The sequence below is a fragment of the Scatophagus argus genome, chromosome 7 (assembly GCF_020382885.2).
Source record: "Scatophagus argus isolate fScaArg1 chromosome 7, fScaArg1.pri, whole genome shotgun sequence".
Classification (NCBI taxonomy): domain Eukaryota; kingdom Metazoa; phylum Chordata; class Actinopteri; family Scatophagidae; genus Scatophagus; species Scatophagus argus.
Genome location: NC_058499.1, coordinates 6,654,781 through 6,676,823, shown reverse-complemented (window position 1 = coordinate 6,676,823; position 22,043 = coordinate 6,654,781). Strand labels below are relative to the sequence as shown.

The window sequence follows — 22,043 nt, the reverse complement described above, 5'->3', positions numbered from 1 at the left end:
TCATTCATTAAAGGAGTGATGGGATGAGATAGAAATCGTACTGATGCACCCCTGCAGCGTACAACATAACAGGATTTAAGCCAGAGAGGCTTTAAATGAGTGCACATGAAGAAATGGAGTCCACTGGATTATAGGAACAGTATGTTTTTGAGAACAATTTACTGTATTTAGTGAGTTTAAAAAATTACACCGAAAGGATTTGTTGCTCTAAAATGGAGCTTCAACCTTTTTTTGTGGATGAAGATGATTGCATTTGTATAAGAATATATAAAATAAAAATACTCTAAAAAGATGTTTGTGATATTAAATGTTTTGTAATTATTGTTTTTTTATTTTAAATAGAGATAATGTTGTTTTATATGCTTGGTATCTATGGTGGCTGATCGATGGACAAAACCCTGACAGCTGAAAACATTCGGTGTGCTGCAGAAGGGTTGTGCAGCAGGCTTTAATTATGATCAACTTTTACCATTAGTGTTAATGTTAACCGTGTGTTATAAAATGCCACCTCGCCACATTTGCATTTCCGCTGGAGGTGTGGGCAGTGTGAACGATAGCTGAGCAAAGGTGTAATGATGGCACAGCGATGGGACATTTTATAACGTCTTTGGCACGGACACATTGATCAGAATTACTGGCTATAACGACCCATCGGCGAGTGAGTCAGTATAAAGTGAAATGAGATGTATTTCTCTTCACAGAGTGAGGAACTTTGTGGCGATGAAGGTGGTGAAGAGCGCCCAGCATTACACAGAGACGGCCCTGGATGAGATCAAACTGCTGCGATGTGTGAGGATCTGATTAGTTTGACATTTAAGTGCTTTTCATCTGTTTGTTCCTTTATTCGTTTTCCTCCTAATTGTCCCTTCTCATCTTGCTTTTCCCTTCTTTCCCACCTCTCCACACCTTGCGTCTCCTTTACTCTTTTTCTATCTTAACAAGAAACACTGAACATGCACTGGTCATTTATCTTGCGTGGTGGGTGCAGAGGGCAGTCATCTTTGAATCAGTTTTTCAGCATTTTTAATCTTCCACATCCATCTCGCTTGTCCCCTTCTTTTTCTCAACTCTCTGTCCCTCAGTCCTGCTCTTCTCAGTCATCCCATTCTTCACTTTTCATCAGCCTTCCCTTTTTTCCTCTCATTTTTCCTTCCGTGTTCTTGGTTTATATCCCTCCCGTATCCTTCCTCAGTCTGTCCTTAATCTTCTGTTCTTTCTTCCTTCTCATGTGTATTCATCTGATTGTCATCTTGTCCTCCAGGTGAGAGAGAGCGACCCCGGCGACCCCAACAAGGACATGGTGGTTCAGCTGATAGATGACTTCAAGATCTCTGGAGTCAACGGCATACGTATCCCGAGCAGAAGAAAGAGAGAGAGAGAGAAAGTGTGTGTGTGTGAGTGTGTGTGTGTGTGTCTGTTTGAGAGAGATACGATAATGTTAGTCCTTGACTCTCCATCCCAGATGTGTGTATGGTGTTTGAGGTGCTAGGCCACCACCTGCTGAAGTGGATTATTAAATCCAACTACCAAGGTCTGCCACTGCCGTGTGTCAAAAGCATCATCAGACAGGTAAGGTAACACACACACACACACACACACATATCTATTTGTATATGTCACAATACCTCAGACATTTCTGACTGTATTCCCACAAAACTTGGATAAATGATGCATCTGATCCCTGCAGTCCAGTATTTGTGAAATTACACAGATTTCCTTATGAGTGCTGGTGGATTACAGATTAATATGGTGACTGGTTTATTAAAGGGACAGTTCACCCTCAAATGAAAAATGAACATTTTTCCTCTATTCGTCTAGATTATGGTTTGAGTCGTCAAGTTTTGAATACCTGTAGAAATGTCTGCCTTCTGTTGAATATAATGGAATTAGATGGTGCTTGTGGTGACTGACACTACAGGTAAGAGGAATGTGTGTGTGTATTTGTGATTTGGGGGTGAACTGTCCCTTTTTAAACATTGGTCCTGAGTGGAGCATTATCCTTATTTGAGAGTAACTCCGGTTTCATTTTGCAATCATCATGATGATAAATGTGTGATCACGAATGGTTAACTTATACTTACACATGACAGTTCACTCTCATTTGCATGCGTGCCCTGTGTGCACCTGACAATTAGAGCAAATGCAAAAAACAAATAGAAAGAAACAGAAAGACTGAAAACAACCGACACTGTGACGATGTTGGTTGTCTGTTGAACGTGGCGTTGAAATGCTTTCTGTGCATATTCACATCTATAAATGTGAAGTTTTTCTGCCTTTATAGACACATGTGGATTCTCTTACATTTGTGCTCCAGGCCACAAATGCTTGTTGTTTTTTCTCAGCTACACAGCTACTACTATGTGCTAGTAATGTGAAGCAGTGGTGCTTCATTGCTTTGCTAGCCTGTGAAAAGTAGACAAAACGTCTAACGTTTTGTAACATGATTCATGCACGTGTATTGCAGTACTGAGACTAGAAGTATTTCTGTCTATAATTCCTTGAAATTAAGAGGTTCAGAAAGCTTAACAGACTCAGACAGCAAAACTCACACCCAATACCTTTGCCTGCTAATAAAGTACATGCTATTGTGCACTTCACTCTTCACACTTCAATACCACCACCATCCCAGGACTTTGAGGCATTTTCTCCCTCAGCCACCTGATGAGCATGTGAAATTGTTGAGCCATTTCAGCCACAGACAGCCTCCCGCTTCTTGAAAGCCGAGTCTGAAGATGAGTAGAAATTAAATGAGACCGTTCTCCACTTCAATCTCAAAGCCTCTGCACATAAACAAATGAGAGAAACAGCAAAACAAAAACACCAACAGCCCCTTTTCTCCATCCTCAGAAAATGACGAGCATTAGAAGAAATGGTTAATTTGGCTCTGAGGAAGAGAGAAGGAATGAAAGGGGGAGAGAAAGAGAAGAACTGAACTGGCCAAGAGACTTTGTTTGCATTTTTTGGTTTGATATGTCAGTGTGTTTTTCAGTAATAAAATGTGTCTGTCCTTCTGACTGTGTTTGGTAGGTCCTGCAGGGTCTGGACTACCTCCACACTAAATGTAAAATCATCCACACGGACATCAAACCGGAGAACATCCTTATGTGTGTAGATGATGCCTTCGTCAGACGTATGGCCATGGAGGCCACCGAGTGGCAGAAAGCTGGAGCCCCCCCACCATCTGGTTCAGCAGGTACAAATTTCAAATAGGTGGATAATTCAAATAGATCCTAAATCTCTGAGCAAGCTTAATACTGAAATGCTTAGTAAAGAAAAGGGATTCTCAGAGAAGCCTACGTTGCATTCAAAGAGACATTTCTTGCTTTCCATCTTCTGTCACCAAATTCCTCCACTGAAAAAAGAAAAACAAACCCTGCTTGACAAACTCTACATGAACCCCGTCCTCCTGGTGAACCCCGCCCTCCCAGTGAACCCCGCCATGAGCTGTCAATTGCTTGCATCAGCCGAAGGAGTCATTTTGAGCCTTGGGGTAGCCAGTTATACAGCTTACGTTTCAATGCAATTAAAGTCAGGTACAAAACCATCAAATGTCAAAATAGGAGGGATCAGTGGTGACTGAATGTGAAGAGACAACATAAATGCTTTAATGTCATTAATATAAATGCAAACGTGCTTCATAGCAAAATGCCTTTTATTTTCGATTACTTCTGGTTTAGCTACACTGAAGCCAAGCAGGACAAAGATGGCAACATACTTTGAATTGTTTGCGTTGTAACAAGCTTACGCTGTTTGATATGTTATTGTACCTGCTGAGTTGGAAACGCTCAGAAGATGACACACGAAATCCATCAATCAGTCAATAATGTTTTTGTGTTCCACTTTTCAGGATGCATAAGTGGAGACTTTTTATGAAAAATATGAAATACAGTTGATTATACTTAAATTGTAAATATGTTTGGAAATGGACCCAAAAATATCTTTATACATGTTAAGCCTTACTCTACCTTAACTATTTATTTTCCAAATTTTGAGTGGTGTCAGATGATTCAGGTGAGAGAATTCTGTCCCGTATAGGAGCCACATTGTCACGCATGAGAAGAATAAACCGTTAATATCCTGGATCTGGAACAAAGAAAACCAAGCTGTGGGAGTGTGAAAGATCTTTTTCTTCTTTTGTTCCCAACCCTCTTAATTCACCTACAGAATCTGTATGTATCAGGTGTGCAAAACCTAAATGATTTTCTCCTCCAGTATTGATGCTGAACGCAGCTCGGCTGTGTAGCGGATTGATGTTGGTGACACACGCAAGCCTCTGATTGTTGTTGTTTTCCTTTCTGTCTGTCAGTTAGCACAGCCCCCCAGCTCAAACTGGTGAGTACGACAGATGTGAGTATGAAATGAGAGGAATGCACACACACACACACACAAACATAAATACGCACACAAAATGAAAAACAAGGTACATAAAGCACGTCCATCACCATGTAGATAAGTCTGGCTATACGAGTACCGTATAGCCGGTTTAGTACTGCAGTAATAAACCGTATCAATAAATAGCGTTGCAGCAATTTAACAATACCTTACTGGTTTTAGTAAAGTAAGAAATTAAACTCTTTTCAGAGAAATATCATAAAGATATGCAGCTTCATAACATCACCGTCACGTGAAAATCGTATGCTTCCATAACGTCCACCTTTCATAAGCTGAGAAAAACAGCACATTTTTCAGCTTTGTAAAGTATGTCTTTCAACATTAAGTGTTTATGACAAATGAAGCAACAATCACAATTTAATATTAGAAAAAAGCAACAGAATTGCATGAAAACAAACATCGTCAGTTATTCTTTATCAAGAGCTTATCACTAAAGCTCACGGTGTCCTGCCTCATCAGGACTGTGTGGCTGTGGTTTGATCAAATTGAAAAATACTCAAAATACATGAGTAAGCATACTACACATAAGTACAATACTTTGATTCAGATGTTCTATTTAAATAACATATTATAATATGTATGTAAAATATTGTTATGATTTGTTATCTTTACAGTGAATTTGTTAGCAGACATTACTTATAAATCATAACTCGCCATTCAAAAAAATTATTCAAACTTTTCATTCCTTGTCTGCCTTTCATTAATTCAGGTTTTTTTTTTTTTGCTTCCCTTGTGTCCCCTTCTCTTCCTCTCCTGTCCCATCTTTTGTTTTTGTCCTAGGTGGGGAAGATCTCCAAGAACAAGAAGAAGAAGCTGAAGAAGAAACAGAAGCGGCAGGCGGAGCTGCTGGAGAGACGGATGCTCGAGATCGAAGCCTTGGAGAGAGAGGCAGAGAAGAAGGAGGAGAGAGCCAAAGAAGGGCGAGAGAAAGGGGAGCACGAACACAACCCTTCTTCACCGCTGCTGCAGCAGCCGTCACCACCTCCGCAGCTGGGGCCCAGCATGGCCCTGGGTGAGAGCGATGAGGACGACGATGATGAAGAGGACGGGGAGGATGAGGAGGAGGAGGGAGGAGAGAGGGAGCGGCCCGTCAGGTTGACCAATCATACATGTGAGTCTTATGATCCTGAGAGTTTTCCCAAGGTTTAGTGCGTGTTGTCACGTGTATCACTTAAGATAAGATAAGATAATCTTTTATTAGTCCCATAACTAGGAAGTTGCAGAAACTGGTAAGTTGCAGACTTAATGCTGTGTACCCTTAATACAGTAAACACAGCGTGGTGATTTTCTGGTGAATAAGTGCCTTATGTAGTTTTCATGCTCAGTGTTAGTAACCAAAATGCATTGAGTGTACTCTTCAGTGCATTTCTGATTTGTTACGCAGAACTGTACTGAACTTATTTGCAATTTTGTCTCATTTTAAGTGAGATAAACACCCCATTTCAACCTGGTATTAAAGAGGATCTGTACCCGGATAGGTTATGTGGATAATGAAAAAAATCTCATCTTGCCTTTACATTTACGCCTGGTATTTCTAATGCGTTTTTGTCCTCCAGATCAAAACATTTTGTGTGAGTGATTTGAGGTGGCAGCAAATCAGCCCCAGACTCAGTCCAAAAATCACAGAATTTTGTGAGTTGTTGAGTTAGGAGAAACTTTGTGAAATAATTATAATAATTAAATAATTAAATGTCCCCTCTTGTAAATTTGGCATTTGTGATACATTGATGGTCCTTTATTTGTATTAAAAATGTTGTTTGAATACAGATTGCATTCTAATACCAGGCGTAAGTTGAGTGAAACTGATTATCAGGCCTTGTGAAATGTCAAAAATAAAATATTCTTTTTTGGAAAGTTCAGTCCAAAAATGTTGCCATCTTGAAAAAGCTCCTGTTGGTTGAATCTAAACGTATTCTACTTTGCATTAAAGTCACCAGTTTGCTTTGTTTTTTGGTGTGGTTATCATATTTGATGTTCAGGCACTCATTAATAATTTAGAGAGTGTGGTGCAGAGTCCTTTCTTTCTTTAGGTGAAATGTACTGCGAAGGAAACCTGAGCAACGTATTTAGGTTATCCTGTACTTTTTACTGTATTCATGTTGTCGACGTCAAGACAGCTGATTTTCTAAAGCAAATCAGTGGCTTTTACATATCCACAGCGTTAGTGAGTGTGTGTATGAATGTGTGTATGTAGGTCTGTGCAGCCTTCCTGTGAATGAAAAGCAGGTGGATTGGCTCCAACCAGTCAGCCCACACTAGTCCCTCTGTGTATGGGAAGCTGATTCAATGAAAAAAAGAAAGTCTTTCTCCGTCTCCCTCCTCCACCCTCTGTCTCATCATTCTCTCCTTTGCCTCCTTTACGCATTTTTATTCTCTTTTCATGCAGCTTCCCTCCCTGCCTACACTGTCTTTGATTATATCTCCATCTCACCCACTTCCTTTCTTGTTTTTTGTATTCCTGGTCCTGTGTCTATGTTAGGTGCAGCGCCTCCCCAGGAGCAGGACAAGGCACCCCACATCACCAACGATGACCCCTATGAGGAGGTGGAAGAGGAAGAGGAGGAGCCCACACCCACCATTGAAAAAGATACCCCCATTCCCCCCACCACAGAAGAAGGCAACCGAGATCCAACACAGGAAGACGTACAGGATGAAGAGGGGGAGGAGGAGGAGGAGGAGGACGAGGACGAGGAGGAGGAGGAGGAGGAGGAGGGGGAGGAGGGGGACGGATTAAAAGGGGCAGATGATGAGAATGAGGAAGAGGGGGTGGAGGAAAAAGTAGAGGAGGTGGAGGAAGCGGAAGAGGAGGAGGAGAAAGAGACTGAAAGAGAGGAGGATGAGACCGAGGAGCCAAAGAGTGAGAGTAAAACAGAGGAGGACGAGGAGGCAGTGGTAGAGGAAGAGGAGTCAAAGGAGCAGGAGGGGGAGGCTGATGAGGATGAAGAGGAGGACGAGGAAGACGAGGATGACGACACGACCGCGGAGCTCTTCACGGACAACACCTTCTCCCCAGTCAAATCCCACAACAACAAAACCAATTCGGCCAAAACCAACGGTCACGTTTTGTTGGGGTCTGAGGGACTGAAACCAAACCCTGGCACTCCTCCACCTCTCTCCCCCACCTCCGAGCCTCTCCTCTGCCCCCTGGTGGAGTCTGAGCTCAGCTACACGGACAGGGACAACTCTCTCAGCTCTGGATATGAGATGTATAATGGTGAGCTGGCTGAGCCGGGGCTGACCAACGGTTCCAGTGACCGCCATCTTGTCACAATGCCACTCTTCCCAGACTTGCCCCTGGATCCTGAGCCGGGAAACCCCATTTCTGTTGGTACGACAGAGATTGGAGCTGGCACGTCAGCCAACAACCCCAGCGCTGACCGCAGTCGCACTGTGTCGTCGTCGAGCACGGGAGACACACCCAAAGGTACGATGTGGTTACTGGATATTCACTGATTTACACACAGAACAATTATAATTTTTACACAATAATTACTGACTAGTATTTGTCTGGGGACCTCTAATAATCTGTACTAACTGCAGAGGTTGTCAGTGATCTTAATCCCAAAATGAATCTGCCATGTCTGGTAATTTGTAAAGTAAAAATTCTTCTGTGAGTTACCTCCTACGTTTCGCCAAACATTCAATCCTGATTATTATTTCACAACATAATCCACGATATGGGAGAAGTCCACTTCGTAGACTTAATTCTTCCTGACAATACTTTGGGTAATAATAGTGAAAACAACACACCACAGAGAAGGAAAGCAGTATAAAAATGTCTTTGGAAATGACATCACTAAAACTCACTATTACTAGTGACTCACCAGCACTATGAGTCAACCCACTCATATCGTTTGTTTTCGCATCAATAACTCAGTCTCTAACTTTCTAGCACGGGGGTCACATCATATCGCCTCTTACTTTTAGTGGTGATTTTTAACAAAATATTTCTCAGCAAGTGCAACCACCACATAATCTCCAGTTAAATAACAAACTGGTCATCAGGACGAAGTTAAGTCTCTCACCTTGATTGCTTGTTAATAGTCCACTGCCTTTAATAAGTGTCTGTCATTTGTACATTAGAGTGTGTAAGCCCTTCTTACCTGTCAGCTCTGTTTTTTCACTTTGCCTTCACAGTCAGGGCCAGAGCTGCAGATCTCCTGATCAACCCACTAGACCCTCGCAACGCTGAGTCTATTCGAGTCAAAATCGCTGATCTTGGAAATGCCTGCTGGGTGGTAAGACTTGATTTGAAGCATACGTATGTTTTTTTTAAATAAACATGGAGGTAGCCTTTAACTGCAACCGGTAGGTCACACGGCTGCATGAGGGATGCAGTGTGAGAATGTGTGTAAGTGTGTGTGTGTGTATGTGGCATGTGTCGGAAAGTCCATAAATACAAGTCCATTTACCATGAATGTCTGGATTAATGGAAAAAACAATGAAAGATTTTCATTGAATTTGATTTATTAACGATTTTTGATGCTGAATGTTTGTACAGTAACGAATGTACAAACTTACACCAAGTCATCTTCTTCTCTCCTCTTCTCTGTGCAGCATAAGCACTTCACAGAGGACATCCAGACGAGACAGTACCGAGCCATTGAAGTCCTGATAGGAGCTGGGTACAGCACCCCTGCAGACATCTGGAGTACTGCCTGCATGGTGAGGCAAACACATACATAAATACACTACACACATGTATACTTCCTTTTAAATTATGCACGCGTACACGCTGAGTATAGACTCAGGTTCAGTACTCTGTTTGATCTCTTGCAGGCTTTCGAGCTGGCTACTGGAGACTACTTGTTCGAGCCCCACTCCGGAGAGGACTACTCCCGTGATGAGGGTGAGTATTTAAATCTTTATGACGTAAATACACTAATTTGATTTCCGAAAATAGACACAAAGCAACCTTGTAGTTTGAAAGCATTTCAGAGGGGAACTACTCCTCAATATTACATGTGGAGACGGAGGGCTTGGTCTGCAGATGTTCACTTGAAGATGAAAAGGGGCTCGCAGTGATGAAAAATGTACAACAGAATCACAAAAGCTGCTTAGATTGAAAATTGCGATTGATTTAATGTATTGAAAATTTGTGTTTATGTGCTGTTTAACCTCCGCTGATCAGATGCGTTGCTGCTGACTGCTGGAGTGCAGATTGCAGCAGGGACTCTAATGCTCTCTCATGACTTGATGTATTGTGTTGGAAGAGAATGCTTTTGTTGTTTTGCAAGTGTGTCATCTCTGCTCAAGTGCAGGATTGATGTTTCTAACAATTTATCTGTACAATAGACAATATTAGATTATTACTAATTGTATTGTAAATTGATTAAAAGAAAATGGCCTAAAGTGAGCTTAGTCAAAGCTATAGTCATCCCTCTTCCCAGTCCCCCTATCCACCGTCAACTGTAAATCCTGTCCTTTTAATTCTGCTGCTATGCCTCCACTCACCTCCATCCCACTGCATACACCCAAACTTCTCAAACTGTCACGGACACACTGAGAGCTCACACAGTTTCCTGTCACTGAGCTCAACATCCAGACTGTTGCAGCATGACAGATTACCAACAAACTGTAAAATGGTAACAGCCGGTAACGTAACCGTAACTTTTTGAGTATATGTTTGGGTTACGTTTACTCTGCCCAGCAACATAATCCCTATGTTTGCATGTTGACTCCAGTCATTAACTCCTCCTTAGTTTATGTCTTGCAAAATAAACTTTCAAACTCATCCTCACCCTCAGTCCTTGATCTCTTCCTCTCCTCTGATCTTTGATCTTGCCACCTCATTGTCTTATTTTCCTCCTTGCACGTGACACACGGTTAACCTCACACAGTTAAGCCGCTGTCAGATTTATCGTGACATGCTGATTTGCAGAGAGACACCTTTGATCTCCTGCCACTGAGGCCAAATTGAAAAATCCAGCTTTAGGTTCTAGTTCACTCAATTCATGTGCATGTGAATGCACGTCACTTTTACTCCAAGGCTCTTCATTTCATCTCATCACCTCTGCTGTGGAGGCACAGCTCACTAACACGGATTTTTCTCCTTTACCGTCTGTGACTGTCTCCTTTTTCCTTCCTTTCCTCTCTCTTTTTACCCCCCCTCCTTCCCCGTCCCTCTGTGATCTTCTCTACCTGTCACTTCCTGTCCCTATTTCCAATTCCTTGCACCCCAATACATCTTCTTTACTATTTCCTTGCATTTTACTTTCATCTCTCCCTGTCTTTCAATAAAATCTCCACTTCTTTGTCTTTACCTTTCCTGTCTTTTGCATCTCCTTTTCTTTTTATTTGTCATCCTTCTTCCTGTCCCCTCCCCTCCTTCCCACCTCCCTCCCTCCCTCCCTCCCTCCCTCTCTCCTCCATAGACCACATAGCTCACATCATAGAGCTGCTGGGCTGTATTCCGAGGCACTTTGCGCTCTCTGGAAAATATTCCCGGGAGTTCTTCAACCGAAGAGGTAGTGCTGGCCTGAGAGCTGATGGGACTGGGACACACAGATGCCAAAAGCAGACAAAACTGGACACAAGCAGACACCATATAAGTTTAAAGATTATGTTATTGTGGATTGATTGATTTTGATTCGGGGGAATATTTGGATGCATTAATAATGGATGTGACTGGAAACAGTAGGGACAACCTTTTCCTCAAGATCCTCTCCACTTGGGGATGTTGTGTGTCCATGCAGTACTCCAAGGCAGCAGTGTGTGTCAGTCCCCTACAGCCGGTCGTGTTGATGTGTGTATGTGTGTGTGTGTGTGTGTGTGTGCATGCCTGTGATGCTGAACCGTGCCTGTTCCCTCTGTGATGCATGTGGTGGTGGGCAGACCACATCGCTCTGATCATGGAGCTCCTTGGGAAGGTCCCACGCAAAGTGGTCGCAGCCGGGAAGTACAGCCGAGAGTTTTTCTCCAAGAAAGGTAAACGACACCGTGGTCAGGGGTTGGTTAGGTGGAGGGTAGGCCTGATGTAGGAACTGCAGAGGTCTTCACACTGAGGTATTTTTATTTTTTTGTAATTAGGTTTGTAGTGCTGCCACAGTAGTCTGAATTATATCTCTTCAGGTGATGTATGTGAGCTGTCAGTCACAGCAAAAATTAACAACTAATTGTAGCGAGGGGCGATGATTTCATTGGTATCATGGTGATATGATCACATTGTGTTCTATTTTCAGACCAAAAGTTGTGTGTTTATTTGTCTCCTGTAAGAAAAAGTGTTCTTGGATTGAAGGAACTGCTTCAAAAAAAAGACACTAAAAGCACACTGAAGCAAAGTAACCCAAAATGTTATTCACAAAAACAAGCACTCTAAAACATACATTATAAGAAAATGAATGTTCATTTTAATGACTTCTGTTTTCCAAATTAATGAATCCAAGCAAATTGTGATTTAAAAAATGTGAAATAAATGATTTTAATCACCAGTCCCTTCCAAACCGAAATTCAAATACTTTGTTTGTCTTAAGAGGCAAAACAAAATAAAGTTATTTTTCTAAATAATCAGAAATTATACTATCTTAATACAGACTTGAGCAAACAGGTTTGTAGTAGTTAAAACAACAGGTAGTCTGATGTTTTTGTCTAAAATCAACAACTGAATTCTGTGAAGTAAAAGCCAAAACCACCACGTAGATGCAATTACAGACTGTCAAAGTTAGGATCAAAAACTTCTTATTTAATTTTTGTTTAGCAAAGGTCCACACTTAAAAGAAGGAGCAAGCCCACTCAGGCTGTGACATTACAGCAGCGGGTTATTAACAACAGCAGGGACAGTAAAGTCATGCTGCAGAACTCTGCATCTGAGGTGCTATTGAAGTGTGTCAAACACCTCAGTGATCCTGCTCATCCTTGAGCCTGGTAAGTGCGTGGATCTGTGTTTGGTACAGCTGATAACCCTTGCACTCTCTCACTTATTCTCTTTTTTCTTTCTCTCAGTCTCCTTCCCCTTTCTGCTCATATATTCTTCATAATGTGTCATGAGACTGAATATTCCGCCTTTGATGTTGTCTCTATCTGAGGTCTGATCCTGCATTGATGTCTCAATGTTCTTCCCTTTTATCTCCTGACGCTCTGTTAATCTGCTCTGACTTTCTCACTCTGTCTCTCCGGGCTTCTCCTGTCTGCCACGCCGCCTTCTGCCACACAGTGTTTTTTTTTTTTATTTACCTCATTTCCTTCTTTCACTCTTACACTGAACTTTTATAAAAATGCATATGTGCACAATCACATGTGCCCTCATCAATCTCTCATTCATTTTAAGGGAATAAGTATCCCTTAAAAATCCTATTTTTTTTTTCTTTGGTTGCCATGCTATCAAAAGACTATTTAATATAGTGATTTTTATACCAGTATTGTTTCCAACTTTAAAACTCTGGTATCATGACAACCTTATAAGAAAAGTCTCTGTATGGTTTATTTTCCTCCATCCTGTGTCCTCCAATCAGTGTACAGGAAGTTACCATGGCAGCTGTGGTTTGACCCAAACCTCTGGTCTCGATCGCTTCCATCATTAATCGTTCTCTCATACTTTTTCCTTCTCCATCAGTCTTGTGCTTCCAGCCAATCATTTCCCTTCTCTCTTTAATAATGTACACCGTCCTCTCCTTGTCTCTTTCTATTACATTTCCTCTTCTCTGTCTCTTGCCGTCCTCTTCTTGCCGTCTGTTCTCATGGTTTTCAGCCAAGACTCTACAGGTTTTCACTCCATCGTTAACAGCACCTCGCTGACGACCACATGTTCAGAGAAAGTGAACTGATCGCTGAGATCAGCTGCAGTGCTGTAGCGTGTGGCTGGAACCTGCAGAATCATGGCTTTTAAAGGGTCAATTCACCCAAACCACTGAAAAATCTTAATTACCTTTGGTGCAAAGCAGCCAATGAGGTAGTTTTGGATACAAAAACAGCAACAAAAATATGCTGTCATTTGGGTGAACTAGCCCTTTAAATGTTGCCACTGTCTTTTCTCCCTTCATTTTCCTGTGCTGTCATTGATTTTGCCTCGCATCTCCCCCTATAGGTGAGCTGCGGCACATCACCAAGCTGAAGCCGTGGTCCTTGTTTGACGTGCTGGTGGAGAAGTACGGCTGGGCGCACGAGGACGCCGGCCACTTCACCCACTTCCTTCTGCCAATGCTGGAGATGGTGCCCGAGAAGAGGGCCACGGCCGGCGAATGCCTCAACCACCCCTGGATCAACTCGTAGCCACAATCACTGATCAGATGTCGTCTCCCCCCCACCTACCCACCCAGTCCCCCCCAAGTTATCCCAAACATCACCCCCTGGAGGCAGCCTGTGAAACAACAGCATGGACAGAAGCTGGAGACAAACTGAGTCAGAGTAGATGAGAAGGACTTATTCTTTCCTGCACTATCTCAACGATCCATTACATGCTTATCTGAGTAGGCTTAAGCCCCACACAACCGCCTCATCTTCTCAAAAAGGAATGTATAGATGAAATTATGGAGATAACGTGACATAGTAGCTGTGTCTTCAATAACATCTCCCATAAAAAGTCAGATAATTTGAAAACAGGAGCTGCTCACATTGCAAACGGGAAAAGTCAGTAATGTACTTTATTCTTCTCTTCTGCCGTCAACATGTCAGTCGCATTCTTCAATCTAATCGCTCCTAATTCTCAGTTTTTACTTCTTCTGAGCCAGTCATGGACCACTGACAGCTGCTGTGCTCTTCAGTGAAGCCAATGAGAAGCCCCATCACAGTGCCGACGGCCCAGAGCTCCATCTGCCTTGACCTTTGCATAGCAAGAGCCTCAAAGTCAAACAAGTGTGTTTTTGTGAGTGAGAATGACTGTGTGTGTGTGTGTGTGAGTCTGTGCTGAAGATTCGACCCCGTCTCCTCTCTTTCCAGCCCAGCTGCCATACTTTCCCATCCCCTGCTGTGGGAGAAGCACCTTTATCAGACTAAGAGTTTACACCCTGATTCCTTCCAAGAATCCAATCCCTAAAATCAGTCCTCCAGGGGGCACCACACTGACAGCTGTCACTTTCGACAGAGACAGAAAAGGTGCGGGATGAGCAAAGAAAACGACGACAATGAAAAACAAAAAAAACAAAGATACATTCAGTTCAACATGGAGGAGGACAGCTTGGTCTTTGAAGACTTTTAAAATGCATGGAGGGCCTGATGGATCAGCATGAACGGCTATGACAAGTGGACGATGGATGCGTTATTTTATTCGTGCATTTCGCTAGTTTCTTTCATGTTTCCTCACCTCTCTTGGACATTCTGTTAGAAAGAATTATGTTAGGATATTTCGGTGCCCCCTCTGAGAAAGGTAACTACATTACATCCCCTTCCTCTTCAGCTTTTCGACATTCCTAAATCCATCATTCCTGACTTTAAGAACAATTCTGTTGAGTTCTGCTGTGGCACGTTTACCTGGTCCGACTGGTACTAGTCCCCTTTTATTCCCCATAGAGGAACCCTTTGATCCCTGAGCTTCTTTGGAAAGGGGATGGTCACATGGCGGTTGCACTTGACTTTGTAGATGTCCTTCAGGGATTTGAAATCTTTGTACATAGAACTGAGATCTTGCAAATGCCGATAAGCAACCATGGACAAAGTTTCAACACACAAGCATCATTCCAAGAAGTTGTTGGCATAACTTGACATCCTCTGAGGGAGGGGGCAGTCGTTATTCCGGCCCTGGAGGAATGTTCAGACTGAACTGTACCACCTAGTGGCTGAATGGGAGTACTGCATTGCCGCACACTGCTGCTGCTCTCAGTGCCAACGCTCCGAGACGTTCCACTCCACTTAATCTCTATTTCTGTGACACAGACACACACAAAAACTTGCATCATCACAATTAGTCCAGTTGCCTATTTTTCGCAATAAATGAAAAAAGATGAGTATAAGTAAATGGTGAGATATTTTTAAAAACTATTTAATTCATTTAAAAAAAAAAAAGAGAAAAAAAGAAAACAACTTTCTCTGGTTGTTGTGACCGTGACAGAATCTCGTCTTATACTGAGGTGATTGTGTTTGTCTATTAGAGATGTTTTTATTTCATTTGTCATTATTATTAATTATTATTATTATTATTATTATTGAAAGATTTTTTTACACAGTTGTCACCTCTCCCCCTCCCTCCTTACTTGAACAGTGCTGCTCTGTCTGGGCTCTCGATGGTGATTTAAAAAAAAAAAAAAAAAAAATCAACAGTTTTGCAATAAAGGATATGTGATGAGTTTTTTGCACCAAAACCCCCTGATCTCACTCTTTCAGCCATGCTGACTGTTCTTCCTGATGACATTGACAGAATCGCGTCTCTTGTCTGTGTTTTTCATTGACAGATTTAATAAAACTGTAAATTAATGGATCCCGAATTGTCTGCTTTGAAGCTGCAGTCAGTCAACTTCACTAAGAGGGTCAGAAAACTAGAGACAGCAAAGAAAATACCAAAAACATTAACATAGATTCCCTTGTTTATTTATATGTTCCCTCTCTTACAATGGAACGTTAAAAGACAAAAGTCAGTTTGTGAGTACAATTAGCCAAAGGCTTCACATCGTCAATGTAGTCTATAAGAACAAATGTTACAGTACATTGTGATTCACATCAAAGCAGATATGTCCATTAGACAACATTATGTAAGATGCAATAAAAGATGGGGTGATAAAAGACATCCTGAGATCAATATTAGTCATTAAAAAATAAAAAATATACTTTTAAGTACCAGCTAGGGACTTTCTTTTAAATCTTACATCACTACAAATGGTCTCTGATGCCATCTGTGTGTCTGACTCCATTAGCACTCAATAAACAAGAGGTGCCTCGTGTTAATGGTGTGTACTCTTGTTCATTAGTTGGAGGTACCCTGAACTGGAATTTGGTGGGTGGAATTTTCTGTCCTACAACCAGACAACGGTTGATAAAATTCAAGACCAGCAGTGATGAAAACGGAAACACTAACGTAAAACTCAGTGAGGTATTTATGGCATCAGCACTGCTAAAATGTAGTGACGACACAGTAATCATGTGATCCACGTGGGATCTTGCATTGTACGCTTGAAGACAAGCCATCGCCTTGCCAGCAGGAGGACACAGTATACACTGGACATGTAGATGGAGTATATGTATACAGTATATGGGACTTACTTGCTGTGTGCATTCTCGTAGGTACCTGTCTGTGTGTGTGTGTGTGTGTGCGTGTCACAGCAGAGAGGCACAGTTCTTCAGCAGCAGGGGTTTCGCCAAATCCAGAATGTCCAAGTCCGGATCAAGTGACCTGCCCAGGCCCTCCAGCACCATGATGGCAAACACAATGGAGGCAAAATTGCTCTCCAGCTTGACCTAGAAAAACAGTCAGCAACATCAGTGAGAGGTGACATCACAGCGCTCACATCCGTTTCAGTTCACTCAGTCTGTTGGTGGTTCCAACTGTTAAATCTAACACAAAACCAGGTTGTAACAAGCACTGTTTATAATGTTAATCGCTCAACAACTTCCTTTATGCATCAGAGTTACACTCAACAAAGTCCTACTTAAAATCGCGTTATGATTTTTTTTTTTTTCTCTGTAGCTCTTGTAGTCTTTCAATAAGCTTTTATTCTTTTAACCGGGAAGTTACATGCTGTTACGTCCCCATTGAGCTGACAAATCTGCTCTCTTCATCAGTGAGGGGAACTCCGTAGTGTCGCGAATTTTGTTGGGAAACAGACCTACGATCAATTTCAATTTTACGTAGGACTTAAGCAATAAACCATGTGTAAGTAGTTTATTATTTATAAAACATTATTTTTACGTGTAAATGTTTTTTATGTCCAAGCAAAGTCAAGACGTTGTGTTGTGGTATTGCAGTCTGGGGCGCAGTTTCCAAGCATGTGGTGAAATTGCATAAGCTTTATGAACAAATTTGACATAAGAATTAGAGAAGACAAGACAGGAATGTTATCTTAATTTTTTTTTCCCAGCTAACGTCACGGAAAACCTAAGCTACGGAGAGTTGTGTTCAGGTGAGTGTTTGTTCGTTGTGGTGAGTGTAACCTCCTGATGTTCTACCTTGTGCTTGATGACTAGACTGAAGACCCTGGAGAGCAAGTCACCCACTTGCATCTGTAAACACACACACACACAAAAAAAAACAGTCAACAAAACAGGTCAATAGTAGTTAATGACTGTATTTTCTAAACTAACTGATCACCTCATCAAGTCAATAAGACATTAATTGTGAAAACTTCCTGATGGTTGCTTAGCAAATTTAGCCAATTTGTGTCACACAGGTGGTTTAGTTCATTGTCCCCTTTGAACCAAACTTCCTTTTAGCCTAAATAAACTCTGTATAAGTAAGGACTTGCAATGCGGTTTACACCTCTAAGAGAAGGAGACACCATGATGTCTTGTAATCATAGAAAGATGACAAAATTTAATTTCTTTTCTAATGTCTTGTAAAGCTAAACACAATAACTAAATAACGACGACCATCATGTTGGCCGCCATTATGCAGACCTTCACAAACACAATTTAGACACAGTAAATAGATAGAAATCCAGGTGAGTACCTTCCCCAGAGAGATGGTGTTGCTGAGGGCGTGGTCCACCAGCTGGGCCATCTCCTTCTTAAACCGGGGCACGTCTTGGCACTCGTTGGCTCGAGCGTGATGCAGGATCAACTCTGCCACTCGCTCGCCCTGAAGCATGGAAGTCAACATATCAGACACTAAGTCCAAGCTGGAGGTTTTTCTCTCACCTTAAGGTTTAAGGAGTTAAATGCTGACTGGATTTGATGTTAAAAAGGTTAAAATTCAGATATGCATAAATTAAGTTTTAGAATATGTTCTGCTACACTCTATATTCTCCTGATACCCCAGGTGTATTGTTATATTTAAACAAAGTAAATGGCCACGTAGCTCTCCTTTTTAATAAGAATCATTTACAGACATGGTAGCAGAAAATCGTATTTCAGTCACTGGTTTTGGTACGGCTTCAGCAACCACTTAGCAAATTCAACATAAAGAACAAATTTCAGCAAATTAAATGAAACATTATGTTATGAAATGTTATTAAGAGATTAAACTATTTTTGCATTCATCATAAATTAAAAACATGAAGACCTAAGCTACTGTTAGTCAGAGAGTTAAAAAAAATATATAAAACTCTTCCCTATGCACGATATCTGTCAAAAAAGCATTTTTCCCCACTTTTCATTTGCAGTTTGGTCAGATTTAGTCAACAAATATGTCTGGTTACGTTTAGGAAAACATCATAGTTTACGTTACAAAAAAAATAGATTCTTTCAGTTAAGTAAGTGTCCAAAAAGCAACTTCCATGTCCTCTATATGATGTACAGTTCTCTACATCCACCAGGCTACCCTACTGCCACAGTTCAGCATGAAAACTTCATGTATGTACGTTTCCCCTCGTTACCTGACGCAGCACTACAGCTGTGAAGACAGCCTTCAAGTTGGCGAGATCGGCGTCGTTGAGCTGGGCTACGATGCCGGCGTCCAGCAGGACCAACTGGAGAGGACACGGGTCTGGCCTGACGCTGACCACCACTGTGTCCCACAAGTCAGTGAGGGTGGTCTTACCGTGAGCCTCCCCTGATGTACCTGTACTGTCACTGGGACCAGGAGGAGGCCCCAAACGCTGGACCAGAATATTCCCGGGATGGAGATCCCCATGGACAAAGTTGTCCACAAAAACCTGGAACACATGACAGGAAAGTGAGGTGAAGATACAGTCTTACACATAAATTTAATCTGACATAACACACATGAACAGGTGTGTTCACACTACAGGATCTTACCATCTTCAGTATGGTGTCCACTCCCATCCTGGCTATTCTCTGCTTCACTTCCTGAGGAATGTCAGCACTCAAGTAGTTGGATATGGGCTCACTTTCCTGGACAAAAAATGTTGAAAATAAACTAAACAATGTTGGCATTCAATAAGAATAATATGGCGTCTGGAGTCTTCCGTAGTTACAAAAGTGCTTGCAATATTCTGACAAGCGTGACGTGCTTGTAGTGAACATTTGGTCTTGGTAATATTTGGTCAGTATTATAGTTCTAAATCTTTCTGTACTCACTTCAAATGTTTCCACTAAAATGGTTCTGGTGACAAATGGTCGTAATGGGGTTGGAAACTTAACATAATCCACTTCACGGAAATTCTCCCGGAAACGCTCGATATTCCTGGCCTCAAAACGGAGATCAATCTGAAATAAAATTCAGTCAGATGTAAATTTTAAACTTTTTCACTTTCATTTCTATGAGGTTGTTATTTTTTGTGCTGTAAAGGCAATGTGATATGCCTTACATGTAGGCACCTCAGCTATTTATCCTTCCCTCTGGCCTGCTACACAGATAATAGCTTCAAAGCTGACTTCATATCAGCTCATATGGGTAATTTAACAAATGAGACAAGCACAAAGACAAATTCTGTATTATTTTAAACGTATGAGTCTGAATATTCTTACCTGTTTTGTCATGAGCATCTCAAACTCCTCTACTACCTCACACAGACTGAGCCACTTGAGTCCGGGCAGGCATTGCAGGAGCCAACTGCCCGCTTTCATCAGCAGTAGGTCCATTTCTACCTGCCTCCTGACACCTGGGTGGACCACCTGTAAAACAACAGAAACCATTTATAAACATCAACTGACAGGACAAAGAATGCATGACAGAACAAACTGACAACAAAATGATGAAGGAATGTCTTATTTTCAAAAGTGTGTGTGTGTGTGTACACTTCCACACCAACCTTGATAGCCACAGGTATCAGACGCTCCTTCTCAGCACTGCTCTCCTCAGGCCGCCCCTTTGGCTGATTTCTTTCCTCAGAGCCTTCCTCCTCCCTACTCCCCCTCCAGAGCTGCCACAAGGATGTGAACACTCCTCCCAAACCAGGGATCTCCCAGGCTTCCAGCAAGTCTTCTTTCTCCATCTCCTCCACCAGAGACTGAAAGGCTGGGTCTTCCACCTGGTCCGCTTTCGCCCAGCCTCTGTACACCTGGGCCACACATCCCGAACCCACTGGCTCTTTGCTTTCAAACTCTAAAAGCCTCCTCCAGCCCTCGCCAAAAGCCCTCCGGAGACACTGCTTAGTGTGGGCCCAGGAGTGAGGGCGCACCTTCACGTGGAGCCTGGAGAAGCGCTCGCAGAACTCCTGGGAGAAGATGTCCCGCCTGGTGCTGGCCCACTGACCAAGCTTGATGAAAGTGGGCCCAGATGTTTCGGTCACCCAAAGCAGAGCGTCCAGCCAGCGTCCTGCCCAGCGAGAGGACACCAGTGCCAGGGGGGCAAGGAGGAGAAGGGGGCCAAATTTGAGGAGCAGCATCAATGCCCGGAGGGTGAGACGGAGAAAAAACACAACTTTGTGAACTTGGACTTTGGCTAGAGACTTTCTGGCAGCAGTTCGAGATGGAAGAACTGCTTCCTGGCAACTGGCTGCACAGGATGATGCACTGACTGCGCCAAAACATAGCAGTGTAACCTTGGGTATCTGGCTTAAAATCTGCCCTCTTTTCACAAAACGTGTCCTGGAGCTCTGGATGAGTCTGGATCTGGTAAAGGAGCCTGCTTTCTGGAAAGTGTACCTCAGGTTGAAGAGGACTGTTCTTGCTCCAAAGGCCAGCATGGTCATCGTTTCAAACGGCTGTTAGCTCAACCACATGTATCTATCTTGCACAAAACTCCCTTTAGAAAAACCATTAGTAAAGGGTGACTCCAAACTCGGTATTATCTGCAGTCTCCACGTAAACATACACGAGTTATGGCGGGGGTACCTTTATTAGTCCTACATTAAACTAGACACCAGAATATGTATGTATTTCACCACAAAATGCATGACCTTTTTTAACTCACAGTCACGAGCAGTTACTGAAGTTTCCTCCAAGCGGAACAGGATTCCTTCTTTTCCCACCACTGACAAGTGAGACATTTCATACTTGAAATGGCGTTACTGTAGCAGCCAAAGAATCATTCAAAGCAGAACATCCATGAAAACAGTTCAGTGGCAGTCGCTTTCCGACCGGGGGGGTGACGTACGGCGGACAAAGTCACGTGGTTTCGTCTTAAAGGTGTACCGTCAGTAGCGAAAACAAAAACGAAGAAGAAAAACGTCTAACTTCTTGTTGTTCGGCATTATACGACGGCTTCGTTTGTTTTTAATAATTGTTAGTCAGTTTTATTTCGGAAAATTACAAAAGAAAAGATAAATAAAATGCCGAGTGGGTTTCTCAGGTTAATCGGGTGAGACCAACCGACGTAGGTCTCATGGAGGGACCAACAGCGACTTAAACTAAAACTCTGACATACAAGATTTCAGTTAGCATACTTTTCTTTACAAATATGTGCAGAGACGTCAACTGCCCTACAGATGGAGACACATACACAGATTTTTTTTAAAATTATGTTCTCAATTAATCAATCAATCATACATTCTTAAAGCCCAGTGCAAAGCTTTTAAACATCTTGTTTTATCTGATCCTCATACAAGAAACAAAGATAGTTTTGTCAATAAGACAAAGAATAGCAGCATACTATTGCATCTGAGAAATATTTGACATTTTTCTTGAAAAATGTCATAAAGAGCGTATTAACTATCAAAATATTTGTCCATCAATTGAATGTCTGTTGACTAACTGATTAATTGAGTCATTACTGCAGCTTGAGCAGGTAC

The 22,043-nt window shown here is 42.2% G+C and overlaps 2 protein-coding genes across 2 annotated transcripts in view; one reads left to right on the top strand and one right to left on the bottom strand.

The window, feature by feature from the left end:
- The window catches only part of srpk2 (SRSF protein kinase 2), a 59,444-nt gene extending 43,705 nt beyond the window's left edge, over positions 1-15,739 (top strand). Inside the window, exons 5-18 of the mRNA XM_046393972.1 lie at positions 702-789; positions 1,262-1,349; positions 1,463-1,569; positions 3,028-3,193; positions 4,307-4,332; positions 5,173-5,503; positions 6,872-7,170; positions 7,228-7,816; positions 8,530-8,630; positions 8,950-9,057; positions 9,172-9,241; positions 10,767-10,859; positions 11,227-11,319; positions 13,415-15,739. Coding sequence (XP_046249928.1) covers positions 702-789; positions 1,262-1,349; positions 1,463-1,569; positions 3,028-3,193; positions 4,307-4,332; positions 5,173-5,503; positions 6,872-7,170; positions 7,228-7,816; positions 8,530-8,630; positions 8,950-9,057; positions 9,172-9,241; positions 10,767-10,859; positions 11,227-11,319; positions 13,415-13,599 — 2,344 coding nt within the window. The 3' untranslated portion in view covers positions 13,600-15,739. The remainder of the gene's footprint in view (positions 1-701; positions 790-1,261; positions 1,350-1,462; positions 1,570-3,027; positions 3,194-4,306; positions 4,333-5,172; positions 5,504-6,871; positions 7,171-7,227; positions 7,817-8,529; positions 8,631-8,949; positions 9,058-9,171; positions 9,242-10,766; positions 10,860-11,226; positions 11,320-13,414) is intronic.
- An 88-nt stretch (positions 15,740-15,827) lies between these two features.
- adck2 (aarF domain containing kinase 2) lies at positions 15,828-21,743 on the bottom strand. Its single transcript, XM_046395453.1, has 9 exons — positions 21,227-21,743; positions 20,124-21,058; positions 19,840-19,986; positions 19,450-19,578; positions 19,168-19,263; positions 18,786-19,064; positions 17,921-18,049; positions 17,422-17,475; positions 15,828-16,713 (listed from the first exon to the last, which is right to left on the bottom strand). The coding sequence occupies exons 2-9, from the start codon at positions 21,003-21,005 to the stop codon at positions 16,573-16,575; spliced, it is 1,857 nt and encodes a 618-aa protein (XP_046251409.1). The 5' UTR covers positions 21,006-21,058; positions 21,227-21,743; the 3' UTR covers positions 15,828-16,572.
- Positions 21,744-22,043: the final 300 nt, after the last annotated feature.